At 35.3% G+C, this 16,825-nt stretch overlaps 1 protein-coding gene across 3 annotated transcripts in view; it reads left to right on the top strand.

Moving 5' to 3' along the window:
* Positions 1–16,825, top strand: part of Pask (PAS kinase) — an 83,446-nt gene that overhangs the window by 9,977 nt on the left and 56,644 nt on the right. For 2 of the 3 annotated variants that reach the window (XM_069826786.1, XM_069826788.1), the window contains exons 3-4: positions 9,168–9,429; positions 14,737–15,005. In XM_069826786.1, coding sequence (XP_069682887.1) covers positions 9,168–9,429; positions 14,737–15,005 — 531 coding nt within the window. The remainder of the gene's footprint in view (positions 1–9,167; positions 9,430–14,736; positions 15,006–16,825) is intronic. The other variant, XM_069826789.1, reaches the window with a different exon arrangement.

The following is a 16,825-nucleotide window of genomic DNA, read 5'->3' as shown; positions in this document are numbered from 1 at the left end:
AAGTCCTAGAAAGTAGGCACAGCGTGTGATCAGATATACAGGGTGTTTAAAAAATACGGGGCATAATTTCAGGTATATATTTCCCACATGTAGACAATCAAAATAGTTCATTACAACATGTGTCCGGAAATGCTTTATTTCCGAGTTATGGCCTTCACAACATTGAAATTCACCGGGACCATACCTCATGTTTTAGAAGACACTCCACTGATCAATCGTCAACACATTCACTTCTTGCATGATGGCGCTCCTGCACACTTCAGTAGTACGGCTCGCCGGTACTTGGATCGAAGGTTTCCTGATCGATGGATAGGTAGAGGTGGCCCAATTGCTTGGCCTCCACGCTCACCTGATCTGAACCTTCTGGATTTCTACTTGTGGGGCCATTTAAAATCATTGGTTTATTCGTCTCCGGTGCCTGATTTGGAATCCCTTCGGAATCGAATTGTGGCATGTTCTGAGGACACACGCAATACTCCTGGAGTTTGGGATCGTGTTCGCAGGTCAATGAGACATCGATGTGAGGTCTGTATTCAAGCAGTAGGTGGACATTTTGAACATCTTCTGTAATGACAACGACCTGCGGAAGGAAAAACGTTCTGGTGAATTTCAATGTTGTGAAGACCATAACTCGGAAATGAAGCATTTCCGGACACATGTTGTAATGAACTATTTTGATTGTCTACATGTGGGAAATACATACCTGAAATTATGCCCCGTATTTTTTAAACACCCTGTATAACGAAACAAAACTAATTTTATTACCTCAACTAGTCGTTCTCTGATCATGCACACTGCCTCCTTTCTGGGACTTACAAAGTATCTGTGCGACAGAACTTTTTTCTAAGACTGTACACAAGCATTTTAGACAGTAATGCTGTAGTTATACAACACTGTGAAACATAAAGATTATTATAGAAGCATTGCAACATGTTCATCATTTTGTGTAGGGGAGACTGTTGTACCTTTAGCATAGTGTACCTTTGAACATTTTTTGTTTTTAAATTTTTTCTGCTACCTAGAGGACTCAAACTGAAGTAGATTGTAGAGAAAGCCGCTAAGTAGCTCTGGTCGTAGTTTCAGTTTGATTTACTGCAAAGTGTGAGTTCTGTGGACAAAACCATTTTTTAGTACCAAAATTAAACATTTTGTTCATTGATATATGTTTCCTAACACGAAATCAATTGTATTTGTTAATATCTTTCAAGTACGGTGTGATCCCTATCATCTGGTGACTAATGACATATTTTAATTTCCATGATTTGTTTGAGTCTCTAGTTTTGGGAGCCATATTTGTTTAAAAATGCATTCTCTTGTACCTTTGAACACAAAACATCTTGTATCATGGAACATGTTCCTAAGTACATGATACTGCCGGTTTTTGTTTTTGTTTTATTTTAAGATCATGTCACAAAGTAAGTCTGGAGTTAAGAGGCCCCCCAGTTGATCCGGATGCCTTGAAGAAAGCTGTTGAAGCAGTTATTGCTCCTCCAGGAAATAAAATCTCAATCAGAGAAGCCTGCTCTGGTTTACAGACGTGGACAAATTATTAGCAAAATTGGAGATTTTTATTATATAATTTTACAAAATATGATTCTTCAATTTAGACTACAGTTGCCATCTTTGCGTATTTCCAAATTATTAGAAAAATTGAAGATTTGTATTGTATATTTTTACAAAATTTGACTCTTCAATTTAGACTACAATTGATATTTTTGCATATTTACAAATTATTAGCAAAAGTGAAGATTTTGTTGTATAATTTTACAAAATTCGACTCTTCAATTTGGACTACAGGTGACATTTTGGATATTTCCAAATTATTAGCAAAACTGAATACTTTTATTATATATTTTTACATTTCACTCTTCACTTTAAACTGCAGTTGACATTTTTGCATATTTACAAATTATTAGCAAAATTGAAGATTTTATTATATATCTTTTACAAAATTTGACTCTTCAATTTAGAATAGCCTACTTTTTTTGTATATTTATATCTACTGTAATGATAGAAATATGCAAAATTGTCAACTGTAGTCTAAATTGAAAAGTCAAATTTTGTAAATGGAATTATCATAAAAATCGTCAATTTTGTTAATAATTTGTCCACGTCTGTATGATGGGAAATACATTTTGAATATGATTGCCAGTTTTTACAGCTTATATTCCCACCTATATGCCATATGTTCCAACATACAAGAGGGTATGTTCCAAGGTACATGAACCTGTTGTACCTTTGAACACATTACATATCCCTTCATTTTATTTTTTCCATCCTTAACAGATCTCTAAAACAGGAAAATACATACAGGAAGTTGTAAAGGAATCTTCAATAATTATTTCAAGCATTTTTTCATTTAAAAAATTTCATTATTTCCCAAAATTAAAAAAAATAAAATGTGAAAAGTGTTTAAAGGTACAACAGTTTCCCCTAGGCCTAATTCATGAAGAAACAGCATAATTATTCCTGCTATTTGACTGATTATTGTTCTTTTAGTATGAGATGTTATGAAATTTTTGACTCGATTTTATGTATGTACTTAATAACTCTTACGTCTATTGCAAAAGTTATTGGAACTGTGTATAAACATCTCTTCGAATACACAGTACTGTATATGATATCAGGTCCCATGTAAGCCTATAGGATTTGAGAATGGGAAGATGGGTTCTTTGGTAAGAACATCATTATTCCCTTAACACCTTTTATTTAATATTGTAGTTAATATGTTGTCTGATTAATATTAAATAATTATTATATGGTATTACATTATTTTGTGTACTTGCTGTTTGATTTTTTTTTTTAACTTTTTTAAGGTGAGTTTAGCCTTTAAACTCTTCCCCCTTCCCTTATATACTGCCTTGTATGGTGCTGATGATCTGGGAATTCAGAAGCACGATGTGAGACACAATTTCTCTTTTATGAAAGTAGAATATTCTCTTTATCGCCACATTATGTCGACAGTATTTTTAGATATGGTCATCAGATTCCAGCCAGTGGAAAATAACTGAAGAGCAACATAATACAATATATACGATGCTGTTTGCTTTGCAATAGAGGTGGAAAAGCTCTTTTTCCAAAATTATTGTACCTGTTTTTGATCACATGAAATACCCAGTCTAGAACAACAGTTAATTAACAGTTGACAATTGAACTATAAGTGGAACTGAGAAAAAACTGAATTAACAATGCAGCAATTGAACTATAAACTGGAATTGGGAAAAAGTTCTAGAACTATTACACCATGCTATACAACTTGAGAGTGAAACTAGCAGATTCGAAGTTCTGTTTGAAATAAATATTAGTTATGCTGTAACTTACATTATTTTAAAATGAAACGTGGATCTTAAAATTGAGAGAATATTAAGTACTACCTATTGAATTCTGGCTATAAGGTAAATGTAAGAATTGTCATCAAAAGAATAAATACAAAAGGTTGGATAAAAAGTAATGGCAACAGTTCGATATTTATGACATGGCTTTATTCACAGGAGTACAACATTTACGTATTTTCAATATAGTCGCCCCCTTTATTTATCACCTTTTTCCTAAATGTTTAGAAGGCGGTATACACCATCAGCGCGTCCATCTTTGTTGATGTTCCATATTGACCGCACTATAGCACAGATAAGTTCATCTCTGGTATTGTACCGGGTCCCTCGCAGTGGTTCTTTCACTTTGGCAAAGAGATCGTAATTGCATGGGCTCATATATCGGGTGAGTAGGGTGGATGTTTCAGAATCTCCCATTGCCAGCGGTGCAAGAGGTCCTTGACAGTAGCAGCAGTGTGACTTCTTGCATTGTCATGAAGAATGATGGGGTTCTGTACCACCAAGTGTCGTCAGGGCTGGATGAAGGTGGTGCTGCAGGAACCTGCAGTAGTAGTCCGCGTTTACCGTCTGCCTTGGAAGTGCAGCGTGGTGCAGTATTACCCCATCAATGTCATACGCCACAATGAACATCTCCTTCACAGCACTTTGAGTAGGGCGCATTTCCTTTGGACGAGGAGAACCAAGATGGTTCCATTCATTTGATTGGCGTTTCAAGTTTGGTTCATAAGAGCGAGTCCAGGTTTCGTCCAAGAAAGTCGTCACCTTCCCTTTGGTACCAGTCCAACAAGGCCTTCCCGGAACGCTTTAACCCATCGTGCCACTGTGCGATATGGCAACGCAGCATCGCCACATGCTTCACGCAATCCCTGAAAACATTTTTGTGCACTACGACCTCGTGTCACTTCAATTTTGATCCAGGAACGTTGCTCTAGTTTTGTAAGCATGGTCTTAGGGCGCTCACACTATCCCTATGAAAGTCAATGTTCTACACACTGCAGTAGATTGACAGAGTACTGTCGTCACTGGCTGCACTAACTCATCTAACAGTCCTTGTTCATGTCCATACAGCCGGCAGCTCTCGAACGCACCATCGTCATGTGACAGCAGTGTTGCCATAACTTTTTATCCAACCCTTGTAAAATTGCAGAGTCATTTATTATTGTCAGAGAAAAAAAATATATTCAGGAAAAATAATTCTTGTGTCTACAATGGTTTTCAGTCTGACACAAACCTGTAGAATTTATATATTATATTAATGTACTGAAGTACATATGATATTTCCATGCAGATATTCTGCGTCATCATACGATGAAAGAGTAATGGAACGGAGAAAAATTCTCTCCGGTGCCAGGATTTGAACCTGGGTTTTCAGCTCTACATGCTGAAGCTTTATCCACTAAGCAACACCGGATACAACCCCGACATTGGACAGAATCGTCTCAGATTAAGCTCCAACTCTTGGGTTCCCTCTAGTGGCCGCCCTCTGCACTACGTCATAGATGTCTATGAACATAGGACTGAAGTCCACACATGTGCTGAGGTGCACTCGTTATGAGTGACTAGTTGGCCGGGATCCGACGGATCGTTCATAGATATCTATGACGTAGTGCAGAGGGCGGCCACTAGAGGGAACTCAAGAGTTGGAGCTTAATCTGAGACGATTCTGTCCGACGTCGGGGTTGTATCCGGTGTTGCTTAGTGGATAAAGCATCAGCATGTAGAGCTGAAAACCCGGGTTCAAATCCCGGCACCGGAGAGAATTTTTCTCCGTTCCATTACTCTTTCATCATCTGTAGAATTTAGTATAGGCTACCAACTTTTATTGCCTTCATTGATTATGAGAAAGCGTTTGAAAAGTATATAGACTAAAATTACAGAATATTCTTAAGTATAAAGGAATGCTTTGTTATCTAGTATGAGTAATGCAAAGTGTGTATTTAAAAATAAAATGTAAAATGCTCTTGTATATATGTAAAACCTTGGATTACGAGTAACTTGGTTTGCGAGTGTTTTGCATAATGAGCGAAGAATGAGAAAACATTTTTGTTTGATAAACGAGTGATGTCTTGCAATATGAGCAGCACAATTTGTGTGTAACTTGCTTTGCTTGCGAGCAACAGCAAGAGGCAATGGAGGCGATCTCGTCTGAGGAGGAAGAGGAGAAAAGAGCAGACGAATTCCTCGCTTCAAATGAGATTAAAGAGGTGTGTAAAAAGTGGGAAGCAGTACAAAATTTTGTTCAAATTCACCACCCTGATAAGGTTGTAGCAGTGCTTGTGATAAATCTGTTTAATCCAATGCAATGTCACATTTCCGCAAAATCCTCGAAACGAGGCAAAAGCAGGTGTCATTGGATAGGTTCTTAGTCAAAGCAAAAGCTTCCAGTCAGTCAAGTGATTCCTTTAGTGATAGTGAAAATATTTTCTTTAAATGTTCAAGAATTTTTACTAAGCAGTAAAACAGGTGAACGACGCTCAAAAACAAAATACAGTAAAGTAATTTGTGTTGCACTATGCAAGGTTCGTCTTGTTAATTGAATAATTCATACATCTTGATTACACAACTTTTAACACTGTATCACTTCGGAATATGTATGATAAGAACTTTCTTGTGTTAAATATTAACGTACCTTGTTAACATGTTTCGACCTATTTTCGGTCATCTTCGGAACTGGTCGTTGTACAACTCTAACATAATAGACAACATAATACATAAGACAAAACAAAACCACAAAAAACAGAAGAATACAACACAAACACAAGAACAGAAAAAATACATCACACTAACATACAAAAACAAAAACACACATAAAATTGCAACCTAATTCAAGAAATTAAACTACAACATCGCATACAGAACAAATAACACTCTACAAAAACATCTCAACACACAAACAACACAAACAAACAAATACAACCACACAGGCGTATACAAACTCAAATGTAACACCTGCAACAACTTCTACATAGGACAGACAGGCAGATCATTTCAAACACGTTACAAAGAACACATCACAGCACCTCCACATTTGCAGAACACATCACAAATGCCAAGCACACCTACAAAGACATCAACACAGACGTGGAAATACTGCACGTCCAACCAAAAAAGCCAGAAACTCAACACACTAGAACAATATGAAATATACAGACACACAAAAACACACAAACGATATTCTTAACACACAACTCAATTTCAAAACACATACATTCTTTGACTCTACACTACGAACGCACCCTCACAGAAAACAAGAAGCGCCAAGACCAACAACGACCAGTTCCGAAGATGACCGAAAATAGGTCGAAACATGTTAACAAGGTACGTTAATATTTAACACAAGAAAGTTCTTATCATACATATTCTGAATAATTCATTCAGTTCTATACAGACCTTTAGTATTCACAGCTGAAGTTGTTTGTATGTGATTCAGTCACGCTCATGCATTTGTCTAAGCAATCACTTGAAGCAGAATCTTTAAGTATCACTGTTATCTTCTTTAAATGACCAACATCCATAAGATTTAGATTATGAAAACGTTGCTGACAAATGAGTACCAATGAAGAGAAGAATAACGATGTAGGCCTAATTAATTAATAAGTTTAATTTGTTTCGTTTTATGTTATTTTTTGTACTATAAAACGTTTGTGAATTATTTTAATAACAGTAATTTTTGAATATCAGTTGATTTTGTTGACTATGTATTGTTTCGTCTTTATTCTCTTTGTAGAATACAAGTTCTAATTCTGTATAGCCTCAGCAGTATTTTTCGAAATACCTGGTAGTGACGCCATTCATTCTGTTGCAATTGTTAAAACATGATGGGTGAAATTTCTGTTTTCTACATTTTTTCAAGCTACGTCCTTGATTTTTTGTACACGTAATCAAGGTGTGATAGATAATGATGTGGTGAATTTCCATTTCTGTGAGTCAATTTGTTTCTTAGTTATTAAAAAAAATATTTTTAAAAATTTGCATACTTCAAAATTAAGTGGTTTGCTCAATTCTTCAGTAAACTGTCTGAAATTTCTTTTGCAAGACCAAATAGCTTGTTTAGAAAACATCACATACCGTTATTAGTTTTCCTATATCTTTACTACAAAAGGAGAAACAAATTTTTATAACCACTGCATACAGTATCTTAAAATAAAAATTTTCCATTGCCACTATAAATATTTCATTTTTTTATTTAAAAAAGAATTCATGTAATCATAAAACCCATGTGCCATTTTGTTAACCATAGTATACAGAAAATGCAGCATCGAAATTGTAAGAGCCTTTACTCTTTGAACATGACGAAATGTACTGAAAAACAAAGTTTGAGAAAACAGCTTGTAAAATTTGCATGGAATTGAACTTCAAGGGTGCAGCCATTTATATATTGCGTAATTTTTATGCTTTCGAGCACCACAGAGCATTGAAACTTGCTGAGCATATAAATAAGAGATTATTGATTTATTTTTCACAAGAAAACGAAAATGAAATCTTTGACTGAAAATGATCAAAATTTCACCTGTCTGCCCCCTTAATATAATTATTCAGTGACATAGTAATCTTTAGAAATGTCCTTAAAATCTTTAAAACATAGAGAAAAGGAGTCGACCTGGGTAGTGTAGTCGGTATAGCGCTGGCCTTCTGTGCTCGAGGTTGCGGGTTCAATCCCAGCCTAGGTCGATGAGCAAGAAACGCTTCCTCACATCTTGGGTTTCTGCCATCATGGAGAATTGCTCCGAATCAACAGACATAATATGGTTCGTTCTCTCATCGCATCTTCAATCCTTCAGAATGCTTCCTATGAGGTTTATGAGGAAGTTGGTTGCGTCTCTTCTGAGGGTTCTACTAGACGTGCTGATATCATTATAATTGATTGGCAGAAGGATAAGGGTGTCATTCTTGATCCCACAATCCATTTCGAGATGCACGAGCAACAGGTATGTCGTGAAAAACAAGTCATATATGAGCCTTGTTGTCAGCATCTTGGAGCACAATACCACATCACACATTGGACAGTTTTTGGACTCATGTTCGGTGCCCGTGGCACGATCCCACGAGAAACTTTAAATCAACTTAAACAATTTAAAATCTCTGATGCAATGATTGATGCCATAGTATCTCATGTGTTAAAATCATCCTTAGCTATAATTAGTAATCATTTTTACCCAAGAAACTTTTATTGTAAATTATTTCCTATGTTTTCGTATCATTTATCTTAATTTTTCTTTTTCCTTTCAAATTGTCACACAATTGGTTTTAATGATTATTCTTTATGAACTGATTAGTAGGCCGATCTATTCGAACCCTTATTTAGGGCGGCATTTTTTTTTGTAAAAAATTATAAATGTGACAGGCTCATGTCAGTAGATTTACTGGCATGTAAAAGAATTCCTGTGGGACAAAATTCCAGCACACCGGCGATGCTGAAATTACCTCGGCAGTTACGAGCGTCGTTAAATAAACCATAATTTGATTTTTAGGAGAAAAGGAGGTAAGTGTGAAAATTTACGGACTATAACATGAGTTAGGTCCTTATATGGCGATCTTCTTATTGATGTAAATAAGTGATACATATGGGGATGGTGGAATGTGGGTGTTGGCGCTTGGTAACTTTTTTTGTTTACTGGTAAGATTTTATTTTGTGAGAAGAAATCTTTTTTATTATTATTATTAAACTTTAATTACAGTACTTTTTAAATATTAAGTAATACATAATATATAGTCATGTTTTGAGAATTTTGAAATTAACCACAATAGGTAAAGAACGAGTTCACATTAACCTGAACAGCAGTTTCGTGCTTTAATACAATTTATGTAGTCTTCCGTAACTATCTTTCTTTTCAGAACACAATTACTTGGGATAATAACGTTGAAAAGACAGCAAGGAAAAAGACGTTGAAATGTAGTACTCCGACCTATCCTTCACCCATTGATAGAATCCGATGTGGTAAGAATAAGCGTGCAGAAGCTCTAGGTTGGACTGGCTGGAGGAATTCTTCTTTTGAAGGAAATCAAAGTTTTCCTCGTTTCTCTCGTTTGAAGCTGCGTAGAGACGAGATTGATCCAGATACCCCACCACCACAAATGACAATGGAAAGAATTCGTGGTAGGTAAATTTATTTCAGAATTTTGAATCCAGTTATCGGTTTGTCTTCTGCCTCAAGCTATTAAAATCTTTTTAATCTATTACGGCTTCTTTTACTTCTATATCTTATGGGTATTTACTTCTCTTTATAGTATTTGGCATTTATATTTTGTAACCAGTAGTTGAGTGGCTTTCGAATTTATTTTTCATACAATAGTAAACATATATTTGATGCGGCAGTTTCTGGTTGAATCGTCTGTTCTGCTTGAAAAAAGTTGAATCTCTGTTAAATGAGTAATTTTGAAGAGTAATTCAAGACGACTTTAACTGAGTTATTAGTATACGTGGAGCTGCTAAAATTAAGGCTTAAACTTAAATAGATTTTCCATTCAAAACGTTAATTATGTATATAAACTAATCTATTAACTCTTAACAGTTTAACTTGCAAATAAAGTTAATATTGTTTGATAATGTAGCGTATTCTGTTGGCTGTTGCTCAAGTATGAGGAGAATGAGTTTCTAGACCTTTTAAAGGCGTTCGTTATAATGAACTAATGAACTTTGAAAACGGACTAAAAGTAAATTTTAATGAAGATTTATATATCCTTTCTGGCTTGAAAAGACATCGTTTTATATCAATTGCCTCATAATGTTAATAGGTCAATAGTAGTAGCTTGTGTCTTATTTCATAAAAAAGACTACCAGTATATGAACATTCACAAACGTCTTTTACAATCATGATATTCTACATCTTTTGATATGTAACAAATTTACTTCGAAACTGCGTTTTTTATTATGTATTATCTTGAGTAGAACTGAAGCTCCAAAATTTGATCATTTAACATGTTAATTATAAAAAATCTTCGGACAGTTTATGTTAACAAATGGCAAACCTCGATATTTGGCAGGTAAAGGAGACTATAATTTTTATGAAATCATTTTTATGCATGTATAAAACATCTGAGAATGGTAAATGAATGTTCTAATTGCAACTATAGGTTTGCATTTATCTGGAGATACATTTTCACTAAATATTCAATTGCTTTGTTATCGTTGAAAGTTTTCTGCAGTCAGCATACTCATGCCACGCTTTTGTCTTGAATTTTTTGCAATTTGCTTTTGTAAATAATATCCATCAAATATTTTGCATGAGACTTGTGCTTTTGATTATGTATTTATTCCAAGGTCATCAATCATTTTCTTACTTTCTGAGAGTGATATCATTGCATTGTAGTGTACTGTTCACTTTACAAATTTTCCATATTCATTTTGCAGATTTTTTAATAATTTATAACATTTATCACATAGTATATTTTCTCTGTGTATTCTTCATGTCACATATAGTACATGATATGACACTGTATTTAAACAGCTCTACGTTGTTCTTTCTTTACAATCTTCATATTTTTAAGTATCTATTAAGTTACTAAATATAGGCTTCATCTTCCCAAAATGAAAGTATTCATAAACTGTTAATATAATTAGTATCATCATCATCATCATCATCATCATCATCATCATCATCTCAACAACCCATTGAGGATCCTAGCCTTCCTCAGTATTTTAATTGAAAAATGTACTTAAAATAATTTGGAACTTGTAATTTTAATGACTCTCTTTGGAATCCATTCATTGGAATCCATTCAATTTATAGAACTTTAGAATCTGGGTTTCATGTTTGCACATGTTGAGAGGTTAAAGTAAACTTGATAAATTTTTAAAGCCTGTGGACGATGTCATGAATTAAATATTCGGCACTGAAACATTTCAGCATCCTGACAGTCAGAAATAGTTACTGATTAATATGCTAACCTTTATTACAAATAATAATAATAATAATTATAATAATAATAATAATAATAATAATAATAATAATAGTCCACACCTGTGGAGTAACAGTCAGCGTGTCTGGCCGCGAAACCAGGTGGCCCGGGTTCGAGTCCCGGTCGGGGCAAGTTACCTGGTTGAGGCTTTTTCCGGGGTTTTCCCTCAACCCAATACGAGCAAATGCTGAGTAACTTTCGGTGCTGGACCCCGGACTCATTTCACCGGCATTATCACCTTCATTTCATTCAGATGCTAAATAACCTAGATATTGATACAGCATCGTAAAATAACCCAATAAAATAAAAATATAATAATAATAATTATTATTGTTGTTATTATTATTATTATTATTATTATTATTATTATTATTATTATTAATATTATTATTACTTTAAAATTGTTTCATTAATTCGCCTAAACTGAATTTCTGTGTTCCTAAAAGTGAAAGGTAATTTTCAACATTCTACCTTTACAATTTATACTTCGGGTAGCTTTGATTTATATTGAATATTGATGAGTCCTTTTAATCTTGTTAGGCGTTTCTTGCTCGAAACCTGGGTATGCAGCCAACTTTACTTTAGTCAGCTGGTGTGGGTTTGGGAATGTGCCTAGCTTGAGGTTGAGGGTGGTGCAGTAGATCTTGAAAGATCGCAGTACGAGCAAATGCTGGATAACTTTCGGTGCTGGACCCTGTACTCATTTCACCGGCATTATCACCTTCATTTCATTCAGACGCTAAATAACCTAGATGTTGATACAGCGTCGTAAAATAACTCAATAAAATAAATAAAGATCGCAGTGCCTCACTTCAATAAATTCAACTAAGTTACTATACAACTACTACTGCTGCTGCTGCTGCTATATTACCACTACTACTTACTGCCTCCACCATCTGCACCACCACTAGTCCTACTACTACAATAATAATACTACCTACTACTTTCTATAGTTCACTTGACACAACCTCTGTTAAAATAAAAATGAGCTGGAGTTGAAAATATCTTTTTAAGTATATTCGTATAATTACTGTCAAAATTCCTAATAGTGTAGTATCAAAATTAATTATTTTGTTCGATTGTGTTGCAGTGATTAATTTTGGAGTTTTGTCGCAGCAATGTCGGTCAGGAGTGTAACCTTCTAACTGGCTGGTGTGGGAAAGCTTCTCAATGTCAGATTGCTCTGTAGATTTGAAGCAGAAAATACTTTTTGCTTTTGTTGACCATTATAATCTTTAAGATTTCTATTTGTTTATCTTTATGAGTCCCGTGCCATGGCGTCATGGCCTAAGACATCCTGCCTAGGACTCGCATTATAGAATGCACTTTGGTTCGAGTCCTCATGGGGGAAGAAATTTTCTCATGAAATTTCGACCAGTGTATGGGACCGGTGCCCACCCAGGATCGTGATGCACTTGGGGAGCTACGATAGGTAGCAAAATCCAATTACGCAAACCAGCTATAATGGCTGGGGGGCTCATTGTGTTAACCGCACGATACCTCCATTCTGGTTGGATGATCGTCCACCTCTGCTTCGGCATGTGGCTGTGAGGCCAGCAGCCGGCTGGTTGGTCTTGGCACTTCGTAGACTGTAGCGCCACGGATTATTATTATCTTATGAACCTGACTGTTATAAAAAGTGTGATTTCCTCTATTGTTTAGAGCAGAGATGGGCATCGTGCCTCACTTGAGAATTTGTGCCTCACTGACCTTCACAGAGCTTATCGCTCTGAGTGACATCATCTTCACAGTCCCCCTTCCTCCCTCACGTAGCCCCTAAGCGTGGGCAGGTTCTATATCAGTTTCATAAGCAATATCAGTGGTGGCATAATGGCATTGTCAAAGAAGTGTATACTCGTTAGAAAACGATATTTCATGAGAAATGGGAGGAAGAGTTTTTTTTACTGTTTAGAAGGGGAGAACATACGATGTATGTTATGCTCGAAAATCCTGTTAGGCATTAATAAATTTAATATACAACGACATTACTCCTTATGTCATAAAGAACATGCTGAAGTAGAAGGTAAGAAAACTTAAATGTTATTTTTCGTACTATTCCGAAGAAAATTTATGATCTTAACATTTGCATAGTATACTAAATACGACATTATACCTTAAACACGCTGCATTAAAAGGTACGAGGAATTAAATGTTGTTTGTACGTATTATTTCCAAAAGAAATTTATATAAAAAAATATCAAATGTGCGTAGAAAACGAAATATGATTTTTCTGAAATTATTTTAGGTCGAGAACGTGCAAATCTATTAAGTAATCTTGAGAAACGCCAGAATATTCAAGAAAATAAACGTAGACAACGTGATGGAATATTATTGGCTAGTCACGCAATTTCTTGCCTGTGATTTAAATCAATTCAGCGACGGAGAAACAGTAAAGAGGTTTATGATTAAAGCTGCTGGATTAATTTGCCAAATTGAATAAAAGCTTTCGAGTCTCTCACGTTAACCAAGCACTTTCCTAATAATTCGCCACTGACCACCTTAGCGATTACGATAAGGTGACGCAGGTCACAGCAGTTTATATTTCCCATCCTACTCTGCAATCTCCTCTCCTAGTAAACAAACTATTTCAAATCGAGTGCCTCACGTATAACCGAGAATTGTGCCCATGTATGGTTTAGAGCTTTCTTGCATGTCTGATGACAATTGCACAGATATTTATCTTTGTTTAAATTGAAATACTGGATTGTTTGTTTCAGACGCTTTTTCCAGGGGGTGGTTTTCTTTATTTTATCTCTTATATTAATTGTATAATTTCTATAATTTTAAGATGTAACATAATTGTGATTTTTTACAGCTATGTATAGATACACTGGAAATTATTCAAGATTTCATAGTGTTTGAAAGGTTGGTTCTACCATCGTCTTTAGGTGAACAAGAAAAAAGGATGAAAAGGGTATTCTGTACTTGTTGGAGTCATTACAAACAGCGACATCCACATGACTGTCTCAATCATTTCCAAAAAAAATTCGAATGTATAAGTGATGGAATTGGAGAATGAATGGTGTTTCGCTGAATAAAAACCAAACATTCCCTCTGCTGCAGCTACTTCCTGTCTTCAGTTTTCTTTGTAGTAAAATTACTTGTCACTTGTTTACTGTGGGGTGGGGAAGCTGAGTGCACAACATTTCTCTATTTGACACTGGTGGATATTACAGTATTCCTTTGTTTGAGTGTACCCATGTGATCTCGTATGTCACCTCCGAACATCATTTTATCATTGTCACTTAAACCCATGCTATGTTTCCAATTGAGCACTGTACTTTGTTTTATTACTTCCCATATTTTCTAATATAAGTCTAAAATGCTGAAAGGTGATTTTGCGTGTCCATATGTGAGTGCACACGTGTGCATGCATGGCCATATTAGAGTGGTCAAATAAATTCCTAATATTGCAAATCAGGTGGTTAACAATGCAGCAATGCTCGTTAAAGTAAATATATGTTGTTGTATGTGCATGTATTTATATTAATTTGTTTTGTTGTAGGAGATGGGTTAAATACCTGCAGTTTTTCCTCTGGTCGTGCTAGAGGTTCATTTTCAACGAGTCGCTTCACAGATCTTGGAAACATGAAACCTAATCAGTCATCCAATGATCTTGGTTCTAACATCAGATCACTGCAAGGAATGAGTGATTCAGCTTGGTCCTTCAGTAGCAGCTTTGTTAGTGCTGTTGGAGGAGTTAGTAACAGTTTTCCAACAGCAGCTATGAATCCCAACAAAGCTGTATTTACTATCGACAACAAATCATCAAAGGTATAAATTATTCTTTGAAAGATTAAGAAGCGTTCTTAGGAAATGTATGTGATTTGATTTTGATGAACATATCATACCCATGAAGGACTCTTTAAACTCAGATTGTCTATATGCAAATTAATTATATTCATATTTATAACTCTCTTAGACTTGGTGAAAGATTACTTTACAGAAGAACATTTTCATAAGCATCCATTGTCATCCAGTGATGGAAGCTGCTATGAAAATTTTTGTGGAAAAGGAGTACTCTTATAGAGAAAGTCATTTACTGTGCCTTTGTTCTACTATTTCAACATTATATCATAAATTCAATGCAGAATAATTTAATTTCTGTGTATTCTTAAATAGAGCGTAAAATCAATAATACACAAGATATATATCTTATTCAAGTGCACAATACGTTACAACATCGTATATCAAAAAGGGCTTTACAACTTTATAAGCTTATAGAAATTTATCCACATATCTTACAGAAATGGTTGTGTCATTTTAAAGCAAAACATATCAAGTTTCTACCAAGCAGCTATTTTAGTTCGATGTGACTTTCGTTTGTGATATGGCAGACATCCAACATAAAGTCAATCTCTTGCCACACATGAGCCAGTATATCAGGAGTCACTTCTGCACCGCGGCACTAATTCAAGTTCTCAGTTCAGCAAGATCAGCGGCAAAGGAGAAACGTACACAAGATCTTTGACAAACTATCACAGGAAAAAATCGAGGGGGGATCAGATCTGGTGAGCAAGATGGCCATGCATTTGGTCCTGCACGACCAATCCAGTGGCCTGGAAAATGCCGATCATGTAACCCACAAATCTCATGGTGGTAGTGAGGTGATGTCCCATCTTGCTGGAAGTGAATGCATCCATCTTGATCATCTTCGTCAATCTGCGGAATGAGAAACATTTCGAGCATATCTTGATACACCTCTATCACTTATTACTACGTGTTCATAGTATCCGTCAAACTGTCATGTGTGGTATAACAATCTTACTAGAGGCATGTCTCGTTCATTTTCTAGGGCTAAAGGTAAAGCTCTCCCTGACTTGACAAAAGTTCTGTGCCAAGAGTAAATTGTAGGCCTACTTGGAGGATCTTTACGATACTGAGTACGAAAATTACGTTGCAGTGTAGTCGCAGACTGTTTCATGAAACCAAAACACACAGTGAGCACATTCTGTCTGAATTTGGTACTATGGAACTATGTGAGTCAAAACTTGACGTGTTTTTGCTTTAAAATGACACCTTAACCATTTCTGTAAGATATGTAGATAAATTTGTACAAGCTTATAAAGTTGTAAAGTCCTTTTTGATGCACATTGTATATCTCCAAAATAAAAATATTGACAAAGGGTCTAGGAATTCTCGTCACCGGAGATGTCGTCATTATACCTTGTCACCGATTATATTTTAGTCACCGATGTTCTCGTCATCGATTACATTTTAGTACATTATGCAACGAGCCTATAATGGTAGTAATTAAGATGCGAGTATGTTTATGAAATGAGCGCAAGCGAGTTTCATAATTTTCATACAAGCGTCTTAATTACCATTATAGTCAAGTTTCATACGACTTTTTATGCTCGACCATATTTCTAACTTGAAATTATTCATAAGTATTCATGTTATTCTTATCTGACTGAGGAGCGGAACTGACCTTGTGCAATACCTCGTAAATTGTGAGGTGTGCGCAGACGCGAAAGTATTGATTTTTTCCGAGAAACAGATGTCGACATTGATCTTGACATTGAAAAACGAGATGACAAATTGAATTTATTTGAATATTATTTACAATTAACGCTAATTATTATAGTAACAGA

This window comes from Periplaneta americana, chromosome 5 (assembly GCF_040183065.1).
Source record: "Periplaneta americana isolate PAMFEO1 chromosome 5, P.americana_PAMFEO1_priV1, whole genome shotgun sequence".
In the NCBI taxonomy this organism is placed as follows: Eukaryota; Metazoa; Arthropoda; class Insecta; order Blattodea; family Blattidae; genus Periplaneta; species Periplaneta americana.
This window is presented reverse-complemented; position numbering and strand designations above follow the sequence as displayed.